The sequence below is a fragment of the Marmota monax genome, unplaced genomic scaffold (genome assembly GCF_021218885.2).
Source record: "Marmota monax isolate L192 unplaced genomic scaffold, Marmota_monax_Labrador192_F-V1.1 WCK01_AAM20220418_F8-fsc00138, whole genome shotgun sequence".
Classification (NCBI taxonomy): Eukaryota; Metazoa; Chordata; class Mammalia; order Rodentia; family Sciuridae; genus Marmota; species Marmota monax.
Window position 1 is genome coordinate 980,438 of NW_026692763.1, and position 20,774 is coordinate 1,001,211.

General features: G+C 52.5%; 1 protein-coding gene across 4 annotated transcripts in view; it reads right to left on the reverse strand.

Annotated features, from left to right (window-relative positions):
- Sez6 (seizure related 6 homolog) overlaps positions 1-20,509 on the reverse strand; it is a 45,845-nt gene extending 25,336 nt beyond the window's left edge. For all 4 annotated transcript variants that reach the window (XM_058580043.1, XM_058580042.1, XM_046447005.2 and 1 more), the window contains exon 1: positions 20,347-20,509. In XM_058580043.1, coding sequence (XP_058436026.1) covers positions 20,347-20,401 — 55 coding nt within the window. In that variant the 5' untranslated portion in view covers positions 20,402-20,509. The remainder of the gene's footprint in view (positions 1-20,346) is intronic.
- Positions 20,510-20,774: the final 265 nt, after the last annotated feature.

Genomic DNA, 20,774 nt, shown 5'->3' on the forward strand with positions numbered 1-20,774 from the left:
GAGATTTGATAGTTTCTCAGTGAAACTATTGGTTATTAGTTTCAGGAAATACTTCACATATTTGGGATTTTATTTTAGAATTTCTCATGCATGTATGACTTCTTTATTAGGATCCCATGAAGTCCCATTTCTCTCATTTCTCATAAAATCTTTTCTTTCTCCTTCTTTCCTGATTTTATCATCCTCCTAGAGCAGTAATAAGAGTAAAGAGGGAAGAGCCATGTGATGGAATTAGGCAGCATGGCTTCAACTTACAGACCCATCTCTTGAAATCTTAGTTTTCTTTTTCTTTTTTTTTTTTTTTTTTTTTTTTTGTGCTGGGGATCAAACCTAGGGACTTGTGCATATAAGGCAAGCACTCTACCAACTGAGCTGTATCCCCAGCCCAAATCTTAGTTTTCTTACCTGTGAAGTGGGGTTTCTTTCTTAGGATTGACTGAGTTAATACTACTTCTCTTTCCCATTTGACATTTGTCACTGAATTCCCTTTTCTTTCTTATGACACTAGTCAGAATTCATCTAGGGCAGGATCTAAAATAGATATAACTGGGCATAATGGCACACACCTGTAATCCCAGCATCTCAGGAGGCTGAGGGAGGAGGATCCAAGTTCAAAGCCAGCCTCAGCAAAAAAGAAAAAAAATAAAAGAGAGAGAGAGAGAGGGGCACTAAGCAACTTAGTGAGACCCTGTCTCTAAATAAAATACAAAATAAGGCTGGAGATGTGGCTCAGTGGTAAAATTCAATCCCTGGTACCCCCAAAATAAATAAATAAAATAGATATAGGGCTGGGCTTGTGGCTCAGTGGTAAAGTTCTTGCTTAGCTTGTGTGAGGCACTGGGTTCAATTTTCAGCACCATGTATAAATAAATGAAAAAAAATAAAGGTCCATCAACATATAAAAAATTAAAATAAATAAATGAATAAATAAAGTAGGTATAGAATGGACATCTGGTATGTACCCCCACACCATTCATGGCAGACATTGTTGATCAATCTTGATTACTTCTTGTTGGGGCCAGAATCCTTTTCAATACAGTATCAAGACAGCCACTACCAATCAGCTAGATAAATTCTTTGCTATCTCTGGTTAGAGGTGCAGATTGCTCTGCTATCGATTATGTTGACTTATTCAACCATATAATTGGAGAAATTATGCATATTCTGCTGTGGCCCACTATGTTCCCTAGATGCTTAACTACCAAGAAAATGTCAATGGGTGCTGGCTTCAGATTCAGCTCATACACAATTTTGGCTACTCTGAGAAGGTGGAGAGGAAATTCCTGATTCCTATAGCTTTCAAAATGGCTGCTTAAGGAAAGGAAGTACAGCTAGGGTGAGATAACAGAGTTTGCAAGGAGAAGGTCGGTTCCTCTGCATGTCTGGTGGTGGGGCTGTCATTCCACAGGCTCACACCCACCCCGTGGATTGGCAGGCATGAGGAAGTACCAGATGGCCTACATTCTGTTCAGGAGACCATAGCAGCTCTGATGTGTCAGACGAATGGGAGGAGGGAGAAAATTGGGGTGGGGAAGGCAGGTACAGATTGGCATGCTCTCCATTACTCTGGGTCAGAGGGGGCCTGGGCAACCCAAAGCCTTGAGACACTGGAAAAAACTTCTATCTCCTGAGATGCCCACTAAAGTAGACCATCTGTGCCCTGGCTTTCCATGCCAGGCACTGATATCACATTGTCCAAACTAGATGCCCAGCCAGGCTCATACCCCCAGAGCAGATGGTCTGACAATGCCCAGTGTCTTTCATCAGAATCAGTGAAGGAGGGGCCAGGCAGTCCCTGCCACGTGCCAGGAAAGAGCTACTCCCTTTGCCCATCCCCCCCAGATGTCATTTGGTCTTTGCCAGGTGAGCAGAAGCTGATCTTAGCACAACTTGGGGAGAGGAACCTTTCCATCACATAACCTGGTGCTATCTGGAACCGTACCTTGCTCACAGGTCCCTTTCCAGGACTGTCCAACTAGAGATGTGACCCATGGCTCCAAGAGTGGGTCCCTGAGGGGATCTTCATCAGGAGAGGGAGAGCACAGAGATTCTCTGACTGGCGAAGTGACCAGAGCGGGCACAGCTCTCCTGCCAGCAGCCAGGTGGGTGCCGGGCAATGGAGCGGAGCTAATGGGTACCTCCCGTCACTGTCGATTGCGCTGATTGTGTTATCTAGGGAGACTGAGCACTTGGTTAAGTGGGACCCAGATAGCATATCAAAGGAGCAAACTGATTCCAAAATCAGCTGCCACTTGGTCCCTGGCAGGCACCACCCACTGTCAGAAAGGGTAAGATAATCTCTGGGAGATAAACTATTTCTCAGGGGAGGGCATTGCCTCTCACCCTGCTTGGCTGTCAGAGGCCTGAGGCCCTGGGCCATGCCCTGGGTCCAGGGTTATGATCAGGAGGTCAGGCGCTTCTGTCTGCCTGGCTGACTGAGTTCAGGGTTAGAGGGGCTGACTGTGATACAGGGACCTGAAGAAGGAGGTGCTGGGGCCTGGATGCCCAGCCTCATCAGGTATCTTCAGGCTCTTCCCAGACCTTGTGTTATTTAATCAACACTAACCCTCAAGATGGGACTCAAGAATTCTTCCTGCTTTACAAAGAACCTGAGTCCTGGTGCAGTGAGATGAGGACTTGCTCAAAGCCTCTCAGTGCTGGAGCCACGAATTCAACCTGCATCATGAACATCAAAGCTCCAAGTCTCTGCAGACACCAGCTGCCTCCTGGGAGGAAAAGCCCGGAGCTACTCAGCAGAGAACATTCTAGCCAGTTGAGGAAATCAAGACCCACAAAAAGGAATGGATTTGTTCAAGGTCTCCTTTAGCTTAGAAAGAGAGCTGGGGCCAGGGCTTCTGGCAACTGGGACTTGGGTTGAGGCTGAGCCAGGTCCTTAGGAAGCCTTCTGGCTGGGACCCACAGAGCCCCCATACCATGCCCAAAGCATATCTGAACCTGAAACTCAAACTAGAGCCCTGATACTGCTCCACAGAGCCAAGACACAGACCTGGGTTCAAGAATCAGCTCAGCTACTTTAAAGTCATGTGAGCCTGAACAAGTCACCTCTCAGTCTTCGCTTTTCTAAATACTCTAAATAGCATTGTCTTGAGGACCCAGGGACAAACCACCTCAGGACAACTCCAACAGGGTAACAGGGAGGTAGACCTCTAAAGAAGGGAAGAGCTGGACCCCAAGGGGATAATTTCCCTGTTGAGTGACAATGAATGTGACCCTGTACATGTTCTCCATAAGACAAAGAAAACCCTGTACCATCCATGTAAAGCACAGACAACTCAAGGTCCTGTATGTCTATGGGGGACACAGCCATGGCCCATGACAATATAGACTCCCATAATCCCCACATGATGGGTCCACCCGGTGCCAGGACACAGGGATCTACTCTGAAGTCGCACTGGCCTCCCCCCTGGCAGGAGTAGGGGCTGCATCCTCCAAGCTGGCTGGGTCGGGGAAATACCCCTTCACTCCCAGCATCGCCACCCCTTTGTCCCCCACTGCGGAGGAGGCCCCGAAGCTTCCCGGCAGCCCCCAGCCCTGGCGTTGCCCTGCCACCGCCTGGGCCCTCCCCCTGCATTAGCTCTTAAGCTATGCAAATAGACATCCGAGGGAGCCCTGTTTAAAGTATTTAGACGAAATGAAAAAAGGCTTTCATCGGCACTAATGAGCCATTCAGGATGCCTCCCCGGTGGATTCTCTCCCGCTCCCGCCTCCCAGCCCTGGCTGCATCCCCCCTGCGGTCCCTCTTGGGATTGGAGGCCCCGCCCCCAGTCTAAGCCTGGGCCTCCCAGGGAGCTGCTTCCCAGCCCGCCTCCTCATCAGGGCCCATTGGGTGAGGATACCAATGAGGGTCCGTGTGCCCCGCCCCCGGAGATCTGGGTCCACCCTGGGGCTCAGCTTTTGTTTAGAGGAAGCCATAGGACTGGGGCCTGTTCTACATTCAGCTAGGTAGGTGTTGTGGTCTCTGGTAGATGTGTAAAATGAGGTTTCAGAGAGGCCCAGGAGCCTGCCCAGGGTCACCAGTCTGGGTGATGGAGTTGGAGTCATTATGCAGTGTCCCTCCCTGGGGGATCTGCTGTCCCAGACAATGGTATTGCCTCAGGACTATCCCCAAGTGCTATCACTTCTGCAGATTTTTATGTACCAGAAGCTAGAAAGCCTGGATTCTAATCCCAAATCTCTGCCTCCCTAACTGTGTGACCTGAGCGGAGGGTTGCCCACCTGAACCTCCATTTGCTCATTTGTTGAGTGAAACACAGTGGATTTGGTAAGGGCTCAGTTGACAGGCCTGAGCTTCCACCTGCCAGGCTCCACCCATTTTCTGCAAGGGTGCATGGGGCAGGAGAAGAGGCAGGCAGGTGTCCCCCCTCTGGGGCTGCACCCCAGAGGCAGGAACAGAGGCCAGTAGAGAGAGAGGCCCCAAAGTTCTGGGATGAGTTCAGGCGTGACATGATCTGCACTTTATGGGGGAGGGGAATGACCGCATGGGATACACGGGTAGCTGAGGGATATCGTGGGCAGGGAGCCCACTTCTCTGGTTCCGGAGGTTAAGCTGGCCCAGCATTGGGAGAATGAGAATTTAATGGGATCCATTTATTATCCCATAAAAATTAATGAGTTTATTCTGGAGGTTTCTTGGCCCCTTTCAAGTTTTAATAGGGGATTAGTGAGGGCCTGGCCCTTGCAGACCCCTATTATCTCAGGGCCTGAGAGAGGGAAGGGGCTCTGGGCATGAGAATGCCTGGGCACCCCCCGCACCCCATCCACAGTCTGGTCTTTACAGTGACAATTCCACTGGGGCCCTCCTGTACTGAGGGGCCCCAGCTAGAGGCTGGCGAGGCCACAAAGTACCCCTGAAGTCTGAGGTCTAGTTCTAGTTCCAGAGGCTTCTGAGTCCATGTTCTACTGAAATAATCCACAATGTTTAGCATCTGAACTAGGTTTGCTATTTCAGATAGGTCTGACTTCTATTGACAGGAAAGGCAAAATAACTCCCATACTACAAGTGGGGAAACTGAGGCCCAGAGTTGGGGGTGTGGCTTCTCCAAGGTCACCTTGGCTATGGTAGTGCCTCCTGTGGTCTGGAGTCAAACAGCTAGCTGGTGCTGGTGACAGCTGCTCTTCACTTCTCCAGGGCTCACTGTGTGCTGAGCATAATCTCAACACCCTGGTATATAATTTCTCAATCTCCCCTCATTTTAGGGAGGTTCATGCCATTATCCCAAGAAATGAAGACATGGGGGCCCAGAATAATTAAGCAACTTGTCCAAGGTCACACAGCTAATGAGTGGCAGAGCCTAAGACTAGAACCACAGCTCAGCTCTGTCCATTGCTCCCACTGGCTTTCAGCTGCAGCCCTGGGTCTCCTATCTCACCAGCCTGGATGCCAGTGTCCTATGGCATTCATGCAAGGAGTTCTTCATCTTGTGGTGATGGGGATGGAGTCCTGAAAGTCCTGGAGGGGCAATTGTTGGGATGGGCACAGCTTTACACCCAAAGGGATCTTCTCATTACCAGGATGAGTGAATTCCCCCTTGCCCATTTGTTCAAATGATTCCATCCTTGTGCCATGCTTTCTCTACTCAATTGTCTCTTCAAACCATCCCCATTTTTCCAAGGCCCAGCTCTTGTCCCCGCTCTGGGGAGCCATCCCTGTCTGACCTCCTCTAACCCCTTGGGGGTTCTTTCTGGTGGGCCCTCAGTACATCTGTGGCTTCCTCGTGGACGAGGATCCAGCATTAGGCATCTCTCTTCCCATATTGCTACACACAAATGATGACCCCTGGTTGCCAAACTCATCGAAGGGTGACCTCAGGGCGCACAGTTTCCAAGCCCAGATTCTGCACACTCAAAAGTTTCCCCAAAGCTCCTGGCTCTTGATCAGAGGCAAGTTCTGCAGGGAAATGAGCAACCAGCCATTGTCAGTGCCCCAGCACAGCCCCTGTTGGCAATTGATGAGGAGTGTCTGCTGGATCAGGCTGGAAGGTACCCCCACCCCAGACTCCCCTCTCTTCCCCTGCTGCTGACCATTCTATTCACACCCTCTCACCACCTTCTTTCCTGGTCAACCCCTGGCAGTTCCATCATGTCTCAATTGCAAATATGAATGGGGGCACCTCCTCTTGGCCAGGCTTCAGTCAGGAAAGAGTTTTGAAACCTGAGCCCTGGTTGCCTCTGTGTACTACTCATTCCTTCCCATTTACCCTGGAGGAAGCTGAGTCCAGAGGGTTTTCCCAGGTTACACAGCAAACTTGGGCCAAGGCTGGGACTCGGGTTGTTGGAGCAAGGAAGGAACCTGGCCCAAGCAGAGCACTGAAGAGCAAGTCCTCCACTGTTTCCCATCTGTAGGCATACCTCCAGGGACAGAGAGCTCACCGTCCCCCGAGTGGTCAGGGGCAGCTACCTCTCCCAACATTCTGGATTGGGGTCTGAGGAAACCCTGGCCTTCAGCCTCTCCAGAGTTGGGGTCTTATTGCAGATGGAGGGAGTATGGGTGGAGGTAATGGGCACCAACCAGAGGGTAAGCCACCCCATCCTGGTCCTGTTCCTAATGGACTGGGTCCTTCTACACAAGTCACTGGGACTTCATATCAGTAAAATGGAGAAAGTTTCTAAGGGTCCTGCCTGCTCTCACATTCCAGGATCCAGTGAGCCACCAAGAGCTTTGTGAATAAAAATACTGAGCCATGTGCAGTGGCACAGCCTGAATCCCAGCAGATCCGGAGGCTGAGGCAGGAGGATCATGTTTTCAAAGCCAGCCTCAGCAAAAGCGAGGTTCTAAGCAACTCAGTGAGACCCTGTCTCTAAAGAAAATACAAAAATTGGGTTGGGGATGTTGCTCAGTGGTTGAGTGCCCCTGAGTTCAATTGCCAGTACCAATCTCCCCGCTGTCCCCCACCCCCCAAAAAAAAGGAAAAAGAGTTAAGATGGGATTTCTTCTCTCCTCCTTTTGGGTCTGGAGTAGCCAAGGTTGGGCAGGGAAAAGTGAGGAGGAGCCCTAGGATTTCTTCAGGTTTTTCCTCTGAGAGTTGGACCTGTCATTCACTCACGCCTGGGTGAGGATTAGGGTCTTCTGGGTGCTGGTGCTTGCTTCCCAGCCTCTGCTGAACTGGTGTTCCTTGAGTTGGATGTTTGATGGACAATTTTGGGAGCTCAGGCACAGCCAGTTTAGGAGGACTTAGATTTCATGGACAGAAGATATTCAGGAGCATTTGTCCTCATGTGCCCTGGCCCAGAATGGGTGTGTGTGTTCCACGGGAACACCTGCTGTGCTCTACCTACATGTCCCTTCCTCACTATCTGCTCAGCAGCAGAGGGCATGGTATCTGTACAGCCACCCCCACCCCCAGGGGCTCCTGGGACAGTCTCAGAGGTGGTGTCCAACCTTGGGGCCAGGCCAGGGTCCTCCCATTTACAGAGCGCCCCCTAGGGGCCAGGCCTGTACTTCCTAAATAGTTGTATTCCACCCAGGGTGGCTGCCCTTTGTGTTTGGAATCAATATTTTACACCTGGAGAGACCCAGGCTAGTCCACTTGGAGAGAAAGAGTAGCAATCAAGGTTTGAGCTGGGTCTGTCTCACAGCCTGGGATCAAAACTCCTGCATTGGTTGCTGCTTCATGCAAGCATGCGTGTTCACGTGTATGAGAATGGGGTTGTTTGTGTGTCTCTGAGCACAGGCATGTGTGTGTGCAGGTCCAAACACACACATCAGCTTCAGAGCATTGCCATTTGTCCTTGCTCATGGATGCCACACTCCAGAATCTCAAGTCCAGAAAGGTCCTAGTTTCTTGAATGGGTTGTATTTCTCTCCACAGTGGCTGTCATGTTCCCTCCTTGTCAGTCTGTCACCTTCTAGGAACCTAACCTGACCCTTCCCAGGGCCATCTGTTCTGGACAGCCTTGCAGGCTTCTGAGTAGGTAGGGGGAGGGGGCCATTGCTCTGGGCTGCCATTGGACCAGTCCTCTTTACCCTACTGTCACCTCTCTCCTGTGAGGCTGTGACCAGGGGCCCAGGGTAGAGGGAGCTCCCAGCTAACTGCCACATTCTCTGCTTTCCAATTTAAAATCTAATATGGTCTCGCCACTGCAGAGCTGGGGGCTGGAGAGGTGATTAATGAGGCCTCTGCTACAGCGTCACCTGCTGCGCTCTGCACCTTCCCCTGCAGCCCTGTATTCTCCCCTCCTGTCTGTCTACTGGCCCTGGGGACCTAGAGGTCCTAGCCCTGCCTTCCCACTGTTCCTGGGGCTGGGCAGGTGACATAGGAACTGGGGCCTGGAGTGGGTTTAAGGGAGAGGCAGGGGCAGGCCTGGGAGGTAGGGGCCACAGAGTTGGCTCTATCCCCCCAGGGCTGACTGGAAGGGGTGGGAGGAACAGCAGGGTCTCCTTGGCATCACACCCCTCACCAGTCTGATCTACTGTGGCTGCAGCAGGGGTCTAGGTAGGCATAGAGGCGGGTGCTGGGCTTTCTTTCCTCACTATAGGGGCTTCTGTCTATCAGCTTCTTCTGTCCATCTGCTGCTATCCCCAGACCACAACCTGCCTGCTATGTTAGGGGGGAAGCAGAAGAATAATTTGAAAGTAGAGGTATGGAGTGAGTAGGCAGAGGGAGATGGCCCTGAGCTGGGTGCTCAGGTCACATTTTTCCTTGGCACCAGCAGCTTCCACCAGCAGGTCAGCAGCAAAGACCGTATTCCTCTGAATGGTGCACCTTGAAAATGTCAGCTGCAAGGAGGACAGCTGCAAAGGCAGGAACTGCATTCTCTGGGGGGCTGGCAGCAGGGCCAGTTCAGCCCAGCCCAGTGGTGAAGTTGGGAAACAGGGGTTGATATAGGGAGGAATGGACATCGGCTTCATCTTCTGCCCCTGCCTAGGACAATCCCTCCTAGCCAGTGGACCCAGCAAGACAGGGCCATATGGTGCCAGGGGTGAACAGCTGGTACCTTCCTGGGTTGCAGACCAGCATCTCTGGGCTGCTACCTTCTCCTGGTCCCCACCAGGATGTTGAAAATCCAACACTATTGAAGCTATTCCTGGCATACTTGTCCACCTCTGAGCTGAATCACCAGGCTGGTGGTCCTAAAATTGCCTGGCTTTTGGATCAGGTGAAGGGACTTATTTTATATATGAGAACCAAAGTCAGCTCCCTGATCTTGTCACCTTTGTCCTCTGGCTGCTTTTGTATGATGCATCAGGGAGGAAAAGAATTTGGGGAGCTTTACAGGGGATGTAGGGGTCTTGAGCTCAGAACCCTAGGCTAATCTGGTCCTTAATGCTGAGGTGGGCTCTGGCTTCTCCCTACTCTAGAAGTCACTAGGGGTCTGTTCTTAGCTGTGGAAGCTAAGGAGTCTGGCAAGGCCTTATCAGGGCTCTGGCTCCAGAGTGAAAGTAGCTCTGCCACTGATGGACTGTGTAGCTTTGGGCTTGTCCTTTCCTCTCTGGGGACTGTCTGGTGGTTTGTCATATAGTACTTGGTTCCTTATCTTTTTTTGGTAGTGGGGATTGAACCCCAGGGCACTCCACCACTAAGCTATATCCCCAGCCCTTTTGATTTTGAGACAGGGCTGGCCTAAGTTGCCAAGGCTGGTCTTGGACTTATGATCTTCCTGCCTCAACTTCCCAAGTAGCTGAGATTACAGGCTTGAGCCACTTACTTGTCTGGTTGCTGACTCACTTTTAGTGAGTCTTTGGGTGGGTGGGACAGAGTTGCAGCCTCACCCTTATTGTTGCCCAGCCTAGGGGCTGATGGAGCCTCCTGGTGAGCAGGTGGAGGAGCCTTGGCAGGGTTGGGGACTATGATCTTTGGACTTGCCACTTTCCTTCTGTATGCATTAGAGTCCATCTCCTCATCTTTATGCATTGGTCAGTATTTGCTGAGCATTGTGTGTGCATGCCAATGTGAGTGTACATGTGTGCAAGTGTGTGTGTGTGAGTATGTGCATATGAGTATGCATATGCTTATGTGCATGGGAGCACATTCATGTGTGTATATATGTGGGTATGTGGCATATTTATGTGTACCTATGTGCATGAATATGGGGTCAGGGGGTAGGTGTGAGAAGAGGACCCAGGGAGTTCTAAAATTCTGAGCATCTGCTCTGTGCCAGGCTCTGGGCCACTATTCACCTGCACTCTTTGATAAATCCTCCTGGCCCACAGGTAAGGAAGCCTGGTCAGAGAACAGACTTTATCTGTGGGAGGTGGTTTAGCTGGGCCTGGGAAGCAGAAGCTAGGACATCCCTGCTCTGCTAAGCTCAAGAGACAGACAGAAGGACAGATGAAGGAACAAAAGGCCTCTGAGAAGCCAAGGCAGCCTGAGCCTAGAGGCAGACACCCCTCCAAGGGAAGCTGGGCTGCCTCCCTCTTTAGTGTTTTTGGTTTTGACTCTTGGACGGCTCTGCTCTACCTTCTCCAAGCTCATGCAAGTTTCCAGAACAGCAAGGGTAGTGAAGAGGGTGGGACCCAGGAGACCCAGGGAACCTAGAGGATAATGAGTTTTAATGGCAACCTTTTGGCAGAGTCAGGCTGCAGAAGGTGCCTGAAACCCCTCTGGGAAGTACAAGGGCAGAATCAGAGGTCCTTGGATGTGTAACTCCCTCAGGGTGTGCTTCCCTCCTATTCCTGACACTTTGAGACCTCCCTATCCCCTCAACTACTGGGGAGGCCCAGGAGCTGCAGCCTTACTTCCAAATAGCCTCCAAATAGGGAGGAGTCACTGGAAGCCTGGGCTCTGCCCTTGGGGATGTGGCAGGGTGAGGGGCGTGCTGCAGAGTGAGGGCAGCCTGGGACCTTCTCCCAGCCCCAGGCAGGTGGGATGGAACCTAACCTGCCATTGGTGTGGACTAGCCCAGGCTTCCTTTGTATCCATGGCCTTTGGGACTGAGAGAAGGGGCCTCATCTGCCCAGCACCGCAGCCTGGGAAGCTCTTCAGGCTTGGCCTGTCCCTCTACTTGCCCAGCAAGCTTGAGTGGGGGAGGAGAGGGGTGCAGAGCTGCTAAAAATAGCAGCAGCAGCTCCAGCTCCAAGTCTCCTTGAGGGGTCAGTGGAGCCTAAGATTAGGGAGAAAGAGAGTAGAGTGGGCTGCAGAGAGTGGAGAGAGACCAGCCAGAGCTGGGGCCTACTGGGCCTACACCTAGGCCACTGTCCTATGGTGCGAGACAGAGGGCACAGACACTCAGGGATAGGTGAGCAAGTGAGGCAGAGGTGCATACACCTGCACATCTGGGGCTCCTCTCCAGAACTCCAGGAACACTAAATGGATTCAGTTGTGCAGGCCCCAACTCCTCAGGCCTCTCCCTTGCCCCAGTCTTGCTTTGACCTCTAGGACTTCACTGAGCTGGGGATGTGGACACTTCTAGTTGAGGGATCTAAACCCTCTTTCCCTGTCCCTTGCTCTTGTTTCTGCTGCTTGAGGTCTAAGGCAGGGAAGGACCAGGGTCACCAGAGACAGCATCGGGGATACAGATAAAGCAGCAACCAGGCTTAGGGCACCAACCAAAAGTTAGGGCCTCAGGAACACCACCCCAAATTAAGCAACAGGCTTTTTCTAGCCTGATTTGCAAGTAGAGAGGGATACAAGAAAGGTAAGTGGACCCCGTAAGTCAGGACTAGGGCTCTGCCACAAGATGGGCCTTGAATGGGCAGTAGGGGGAGAGGGAAAAGGGAATCTGGGTAAGTAAATGTGTGAATAGCCTCTCTTGGTGAGCCTTGCTTGGTCCCACCTTCAACCCTTGCCTGGAGATGCCATCCTCAAGATGTGATTTTATCTCCTCCAGTTTCTTTAACCAGCCACAAAGTAGGACCCCATGACAGGAGGAGGACTGCCAGCTGCTGGACCAGATGCTTCAAATCCTCAGCACATCTCCTTGCTGGATATATGTTTGTTTGTTTGCAGTTCTAGGGATTGAATCCAGCATCTTGTGCATGACAGGCAAGTGCTGGACCACTGAGCTATACCCCCATCCCTCCCTGCTGAATGTAAATGATGTCTAAGACAATGTCCATCAGAGGAGTGCCAGGGCAAAGGCCCTTAGAAGCACCTTGAACCCAACCTTTTTCCCTCTGTATTACTAGTCATGCCTTTTTGGTCTGTCCAAATCAGGTTGGTGCTCATCTGCCACTGGTCTGAGCAGTCCACCCCTGGACTCCTGGAGCATCTGATCCAGCCCCTCCTGTGACTATGGAGCTTCTGGTCTCTTCCCAGTCTCCATCCCCTCTGACTTCCTTGGATCCTGCTGCTGCCCATGAAAGAGGTGGAATAGGGACAGGCACTCTAGATTCCCAAGGAAACTGAGGCCCAGGGAGATAACAAGACTTGCCTAAGTTTACCCAGACAGCAAGAGCCAGTACCGGGTTTAAACCCTGGGGTCCTGGCTCTCTGACCAACACTCCGCTGTTTGTGTTCTTCCTTTGGGACTGCCTCCTCTTCCCTGAGGCACAGCTTGGCTTGCCATAGTGCCTGATACCCTCCTTCCAAGCTCTCCCTCCCAGGCTTTGGGACTCCCTAGGCACTTGCTGGCTGGTGGGACCCAGGCCAGACACTCAGCAGGTGGCTGCTTGGGGGACAAAGGAGCTAGTGCTCAGCTGCGGAGCTGGGAGAGGGGGAGGGAGCAGCCGGGAGAAGCTGTGGGGTATGTGTGTGTGGAGGAATCTGGGCTACGAGGGGCAGGGTTGACTTTGGTGCCTTCCACAGGGAACTTGGGAACACAGAGGAGGAAACCAACATGCAAATTAGATGGGGGCGGTGGAGCTCAGTGGTCCAGGCACTTTTCTTTTTTTTTTTTTTTAATTTTTTATTGTTGGCTGTTCAAAACATTACATAGTTCTTGATATATCGTATTTCACAATTTGATTCAAGTGGGTTATGAGCTCCCATTTTTACTCCATATACAGATTGCAGAATCACATCAGTTACACATCCATTGATTTACATATTGCCATACTAGTGTCTGTTGTATTCTGCTGCCTTTCCTATCCTCTACTATCCCCCCTCCCCTCCCCTCCCCTCCCCTCCCCTCTTCTCTCTCTGCCCCCTCTACTGACATTCGTTTGTCCCCCTTGTATTATTTTTCCCTTTCCCCTCACTTCCTCTTGTATGTACTTTTGTATAACTCTGAGGGTCTCCTTCCATTTCCATGCACTTTCCCTTCTCTCTCCCTTTCCCTCCCACCTCTCATCCCTGTTCACTTTTCAATGAACAAGTTCTGTCCTCCCAGCCTGATGACCAGTTAGAAGGAGGGGCCTGAGGGTAGAGAGAAGAGCCTGTGGGGGAGGGAGGAATGGGAGGAGGAGTGCAAAGGGGCATAAGATGAGATTGATGCCAGGGTTTCAAGATTCCCGCTGAGCCCTTGGGGACTGCATGATGTGGGTAGAGACCCACTGCTTGGATTCTGCAGCCCATTTGGCTTGGTAGCAGGAGGGACCCTGCATCAGGTCTACCTTGTTGAGTTAGTGGGACACTCAGACATAGCAGAGATGGGAAGAGTTGTGATGGAGGGTACTGTTATGGCCAGTCTCAGGGACCTCATAGGCTTGCTGGGTCCTCACAGGACCAAACTGTGAGAACTTCTTGCTACAGATGAGAAATCAAAGCCCAGAGCAGTCCCTGGCCAGGAGTCTCCTGTCCTTCCAAAGTCCAGGGTAGTTGGATCATGTAGGTGCTATTTGGCTTCTCATCTGTATCTCAGTCAATTAAAACAAGAAAGTCCCTGGTCTAGCTATAGAAGTAGTCAGAGCTGAGCTTATTAAGAAGGTAGCTCCCCTCCAAACTGAGTTCACTAAGGTCAGGGACTGTTGTATTCCTGCCTATCAAAGCACCTGGTAGGCGCTGACTAGGAAGAGGGGTGGTTGAATAGAGAATGGATGGGTAGATGAAGGATTGACAGGTTAAATTCTTGCTGGATAGTATTTACTGTTTGGTGGACACAGAAGGCCATCTGGGCTGGGGAGATGGGAGAACTGAAAAAAGCAGGATGGCATTCCAAGTTTGGAAAAATGACTGAGCAAAACTATGGAGGTTGGGCCAAACAGGGCATACACGGGATTCATCTACACTGTGTTCCCCTGTTGTCCCCCTTTCTGTGCACACTTAGTCCTTGCTCATCTCTTGGCAGAGCCCTTTGTTCCTGCTGGGCGGCCAGGACCTCCCACTTCACCCCCTCCCTTCCAGTTGGATTGCCTGCCAGCAAGGCTGCAGATTCTGCAGCCAGAGACCCGGAGACCTGGATTGTTGTTGGAGAAGTGGCAGGTTTGTTTGCTCCCTAGCCCTCGGAGAAATCTTAACAATCAATGGCCAACAACACTCTGCCTGCGGCTGCAGCATCGATCCTCCCCTCCCAGGGCTGGCGACTGGGCAGCAGGTAGGCAGATAGAAGGTAGCTGGGGCAGCCTTGGGCCCTCCCAACTGGGGGCTGAGTCTCTGTGGAAGCTGAGGGGGTGGGAAATCTCAAGGTACCAGGACAGGTGAGACTGGTGCTGTCATTCACCAAGACCCCAAAGGATGGGAGAATTACCCGAGGCCTCTGACCTTTGGGCTGAGACTTCAGGAAACACAGTTCACCTTATACCCAGCTCTGTGCTCTTGCCTGACCTCCAAGTATTGGAAAGGAGTTTCATTCCTTTGCCACTAAGGATAGAGCAAGATAAAATGTCTCTAACCTGCAGCATTAAGAACAGAAAGCAGGCATCAGCAGAGAAGCAACTGACACCACCAGAAATGTACTAGAAGGTTAGGAGCTGTTTATGTCTTGAGTCTATCTGACAATATGAGTTTGGACTTAGTCTATAAAAGACAGGTAATAGCTTCTATCTCATAGATATGATATGAGAACTAAATGAGTTAATGTATATAAAGCACTTGGTAGAGAGCCTGGCATAGATTTGGTACCTAATAAATGTTTGCTATTGTTGCTGCTTTATTATTGTTTGGATGGTAATGTTCTCCTGGTTTCCCATTTGCCTGTCAGAAGCTCTGCTCTAGGCTGGGGGAGTGGGTTTTGCCAAATGATCCTGCCCTCTGGAACAGCCTTACTACTTATTGGCTATGTAGCCCAGGGTAAGTGACTTAATCTTTCCTAAACTTAGTTTCCCCCATCTGTAAAGTGGGGATAACTAATCTCTTCTTGTGCATATTAAAAAGGCACATGAAAGCCTTGACTTTGTGAGGCCTGGGCCCCTGGGGGTTCTGGGCCAAGACTCACACCTAGATATGTTTGTGGAATGAATGAATGAACCCCAGAGCCCTGCCTTTTTAGAAGCTGTGAAAGGTTCTTGGACCTGAATTGCTGTGGTCCTGGATGATTCTTAGGGCCCCATTTCTCCATTCAAGGGCGTGTCAACTCAGAGCTGCTCCCCAGATTTCATATTGGTCCCTCCAAGCTGTGTGAGGATGTCTGAAGCTTAGAAGGATGAGGAGGCTGGAGCCAGATGACATGGGGTTGTTCCTCTCTTACCTCAATCCTTAAAGTTCATGCCATGCATTCCTCTCAGCCACTAAGATGGTAGGGAGGTTCTGTGGGAGGGGGTTAGGAAGGCTGGGCCTTGAGCTTACTTCTGCAGGTGTTCACCTGTGCAATTCTCATATAAATTTTAATGTGTATTTAATGTGTCCCCTGTGCTAGGCTCTGTGCCACGGAGGACACTAGCTGTTGGGGTACTAAGGTGTGACTGGAGAAAAGCTATTCCTCAGCACCCAACCCCCAACCCACCTCAGGCTGACAGCATGACAGCTTAATTTGTAGAAGGAAAAAAAAAAAAAAAACTAAGTAAAGGCTATAATTTACAGTTGGGATAATTGGCCAACTGTTAGGAAAGAGGAAAAAAAATTCTAACATACAATCTATGTAAAAATAGTGTGCTTGCTATACAAACTCAGCTTCAAGACATGGTCCCAGCTGCCATGGACACACCTCTCCATTCTAACCAGGCAGCTGACCCTAAGCAGCTCCAGAATAAACAATCTGGAACTGCCCTAAGATGTATGGGGTAAGCGAAATGACTCAGTGTCCTCTTCCCTGAGTTCAGTCTTGTTGGGAGGAGTATTAAGCAACTAGACACTTGTGACCCAACAAAATGGATACCTCCATGGGGGGAAGCCAAGGAATAGTAGAAGCATGGAATAGTACTTTGCCTCAGCCTGAAGGACAGGTGAGGCTTCCCCTGAGAAACCACAAGATGCCCCATAAATACATGCTAAAGAATTACTGAAGTGCCAGCTAAACCAATACTTGAAGCATATGTAGAGTGAGTCAGATTGGTCCAGGAGGGGAAAACAATTTTAGGCAGAAGGAGCAGTAAGAACAGATCCTCAACAGGATCTGTTGAGAACTTGGCCAGTTTGGGAAATTGATGCTGAAAATCCTTTGGCCTGGCTGGATTAGTCATCTTTCTGGAATTGTTGCTTCCTGTTGGAATTGGCCTTGGAGAACCTCCTAGTACCTGCTTTCTACCTCCCAGTTACAGACCAGGGCAGCCGGCATTGCCTCCCCCAGACACCTATTACTTATGGAACCCTCTCCCCCATCACAGAGAGTAGGCTAGTAACCTGGAGACCCAGAATCTGCATGATTCCGAGGCCCTGATGTGCTCCCAGGCTTGGCAAACATGATCTTGGTATAACCTTATATTGAAGGCTCCAAAGAGTAGAGGCCTAGAGAGGCCAGGGGCAACCTGCCACAAGGCAGGCTGGGCTCTTAGCTGTGTGGGCCAAGGGAGGTTCCTTCCCTTCAGTGTTGCTCCTGCCTATAGGCATTTTTCTGTGCCCCTTTTCTTGTTTGGTGGGGAGGGTGGAGTACTGAGCCCTGACAGCTCTGCCCAGGTGGGGGCGCAGGATTCCTGAGCTGAGCCCAGACTGGCAGATGGGCTCCATGGGGCTTGGAGAGATAGGGACAAGAAGGGAGGGAAGAGGCTGGAGGCACTGCGACTGGATGGAGAGCGGGGTTAAGGAGGCAGGCTTTCTGACATGCCCTCCATATTCAGGAAGCCATGGGGGGGGGCGGGGCATGGAAGCTCTGTTTCTAATTAAACAGTGCCTGTGTTTCTCCTTGCTCCCCATTATTATCCCACAGCACCCCCAAGGCATTTTAAGCTGCCACCCTGCTGAGGAGGCCAGGATGGCCGCCAAAGCCAGCCAAGCTTAATGTGCTTAGGAGGTGAGGGGCAAAAAGCCAACTCAGACTTCCCGAGCCTGCCCTTGTCAGTCAGTCTCTCATTTATCCTCAGAAGCCCAGGGGGGGCTCCTGTCAGCCATGTCAACTTCTGGGCTCCTGAGTGGAATCCAGACTGTCTCCTGTGGGGCTTTGTCCCCAATACTATGTCCTGACCCTGAAGCCAGACTAGGGACTAGAGAGTGGAGCCCGATGTCAGATTCCGCAATGGCCCCCAGACTCAGGAATATGCTGTCAGAATCCAGCACCAGCCACCAACAGAGGAGTCTGCTGGAAGCAGCTATTACCATTTTAGGTTAAGACAGCCCTACTTTGTTAACCCTTAAGGCAGTGGGGATCCTGGAAGCCAAGTCTTCTTTCCCTTTCTCTCCTTCCTCCTTCTGGCCTCATCTCCCTTACACCATCTTCCAGTTCTTGGCAGAGCAAGCAATTGAGATTTGCTGTCCTCTGCCTCCCTCTTCCCACGATATTCTCAAGCAAGCTCAGAGAGGTGGAGCAGTGGGTCCAAGGTCGCACAGCCACAGAGCCCTGGAGACCCAATCCCATCCCAGTTTCAGCTGCTTCCACCTTCACAATCTCCCCAGGCCACATTCACACACGCAGAGTTTAATTAACTTTATTGATATTCAGAAATTAGGAGAATGACTAAAGGTAATTGCTCATTAAAAATCATTAAACTGACACAGCAGGCCCGGGCAGGCGCAGCCCCTCTTGCAAAGCCTTCTTCTCCCGCTGTGGCAAGATCTCCCCAGCACCACCCATGGTTTGGGAGGACGCCCCACAGTCCACAGTGCACCTCTCACCCTGGGTCAATCATATCCCTGAGGCTGCAAAGGGAATAAGGGACTGTGCCTGCAGGGCAGCACTGCACTCTCCCTATCTCTGGGCAGTCTCCCAGGACTCCTGGGGCTTCTGGGTTGTGCCTGGCTGCATCCTGAAGCTTGAGTCCCGAGTGTGAACAGATCTCTGAGGGCTGCGAGGCACTGCACTAGCCGCAAAGGCTCAATCCAATCCCTTTGCTCCCTGAAGCTCTCCTTCACTGAATTCTCCAGAAACCTTGAGGTGGCCAAGTGCACTCCCAATGAGAGGAGTCAGTGCCCAAGACTGTGACCATGCATCCCTGCTAAAAAGGGAGGGGCTTCTGGTTTGCGGGGGCTCCGTCTTCCAGACCCTCTTATCTGCCAGGCTGGACACTAACAGGGCTGCTTCCTCCTTTCCCTTGAGGAGTGAAAATCTTCCCCCAAAGTCAGATCCCTACCCTGAAAACCCCTTGGGCAGGCTACCTCACAGGCACTGGAGATACTAGTGGGGCAGAGGAGGAACACTGGCTGGGACACTCAGACTTCTGACCACAGTGGACAATTCCTTCCAATACCCACCCCACACCCCCTTCAGGGCTCCAGGAATTCCCAGCCACATCAGCCTTCCTCCTGGAAACCGGAAATCTCACTCCAGCCTCTGGCAGAGGCTGCATCCACACACTAGTGGCCTCACAGGAGCCTACTGCTGAGTTCTCACCCTACATTCAGACCTCTTGAAGTGCAGACACCCTGGGACCTGCTACTCCAGACACACGAGGCCCTGATTACACTCACACTGATGCACACACACTGCCTCAGAATGTATGCCAGAGGACAAACACAGGTCCTGTGCCCTAGGGGAGCTGTCCAGAACAAGGTTATAGCTAGATTTGATACGGTCCTGAATTCGTAGGGACATCCTCAGACAACCGGTGGATCTACAGGCTTCTCCTTTTCCATTGCAGTCCCTGAAGTGGAGCTGGCGGGATTCTTCTTCCTCCTCCCCCCCCCCCAACGTGAACACAGGGTTTCAAGTTCCCCCATGCAGCTAGAGGACCTGGTATGGGCAGTTAGGTGGCTGGACCAGACTCCCCAGGAGCAAGTGAGCACAGCTAGAGGCTCAAAAAGGTTCTTCCATGCCTCTAAGACCCTGGAGTGAAAAAAGCTGCCGTCCAAGGACCCAGCTCAACCTCATCCTCAGCTCCTGCCCAGACCTCTGACACGGCCTGGAAAGATTGAGTGGTTAGAAATCACCCCTTCCTGCCCCACTTCTTATCAGGAGCTATAACCATATGGCAAGGGACGGCAGGAGCCAGTGCCGCTACCCGGATCTCACCAGCGGATCGCTAGGAACTGGAGAAGGACCTGAACATTTGTAGCTTCGAAGACAGCTTGTTTGAGCCCGGACGGCAGGTCCAGACGAGACTCCAACACCCTATTCTTTACCCAAAACTCCCTTGTTCCCTACTCCAAGGCCAAGCTTCACTTGACCCGTGTCCACGAATTTGGGGGCCTGACTGCGCCCAGGGCTGGGGGCCGCTGGTAGAGAATCCGTCGTCCCGCAAAGACTCTGCCGCCATGGGGTGGATGGGGACCGGACAGGATGGCAGGCCCGGAGAGGCAGAGCTCTGGGCGTGTTCAGTGTGTGTGTGTGTGTGTGTATGCGCGCGTGTGTGCTTGCGTGCGCGGGCAAGGAAAGGACTTCGGGGAGGACAGACTGTTTATCCCAGGACCTCATCTGCTGCAGTCCAGTGCAGTGCGAGGAGCTGGATGGAGAACCCCCGGGGCCCCCGAGTATGTCCCCAGAATTTTGCTCTAGGTTTCGATTCTGGGGTGGCAATGCCAAGGCAGAGGGAGGTAAGCGACGTCCTAACCCGTTGTCCGGCCGCCATCCGGCCGCGTTCCTCCGCAGTGAGGATGCTAGAGACCTGGAAACCGGCTGCAAAGTCGAGCGAAGTTTGGCGGGCAGCAGGGGAGGAGGGATGGCGGGCCGCCAGCCGGACTGTCCCGACTCACCGCCCCGCGTCCCCCCTTTGCGTGCGCCCCGGCGCCCCCAGACGCCTGTAGTGTAGCGAGGTATCGCGCGGGTGAGCGCGTGTGTGCGGGGAGCGGGTGGCGTGATGAATTGCAGCAGAGAAATCCCATTAGATCCGGGGAGATGATTAAAGGCGAGGTCTCGGCCGGGCGTGAATGGCGGGAGCCTCGGCAGCTTCCCGCCCGTGGATCCCGCGCCCCACCCGGCTTGGCTGGCGCCGGGGTCAGCTTAGCCGGCAGGATTCCTTGCTTGGACTGGACAACCGGACACGCGGAGCTGGGCGCCGGGACGGGTCCGCCCTTCCACCCCCTACTACCGGACGCTGGGGTCCCTTACCGTGAGCCAGGAGCGCCAGCAGCGCGGGCAGGAGCAGCAGGGTTGCTGGGCGCATGGTGTTGGTTGCGGCCGCGCCCCGGGCAGGGGCCGCGGCAGGAGGGTAAGGGGCTTGGCAAGACGTGGGCGCGGGGCGGGCAGAGCGGGGTCCGGCAGGGGAGAGGGAGCGGGGCCGCCGCCGCCGCCGCCGCCAGCGCCTGACAGAATCAGCACCACGGCCAGCGCCTGGCGTCGGCGCCGGGGATCGCCGCGCGGGGCTGGGGGCGGGGGCGCGGGAGGAATGGTTTACCGTAAAGTCTCAAGCAAAGGCGCAGAAGACCCAGAGTCGGGAGCACAGACTCCCGCGCCACAGCCCGCTCAGGGGAAGGACTGCCCTACTAATGTGAGAACACGATCCCCGCACTTCCGTGCTGCCTACGCCCAGCCAAGCC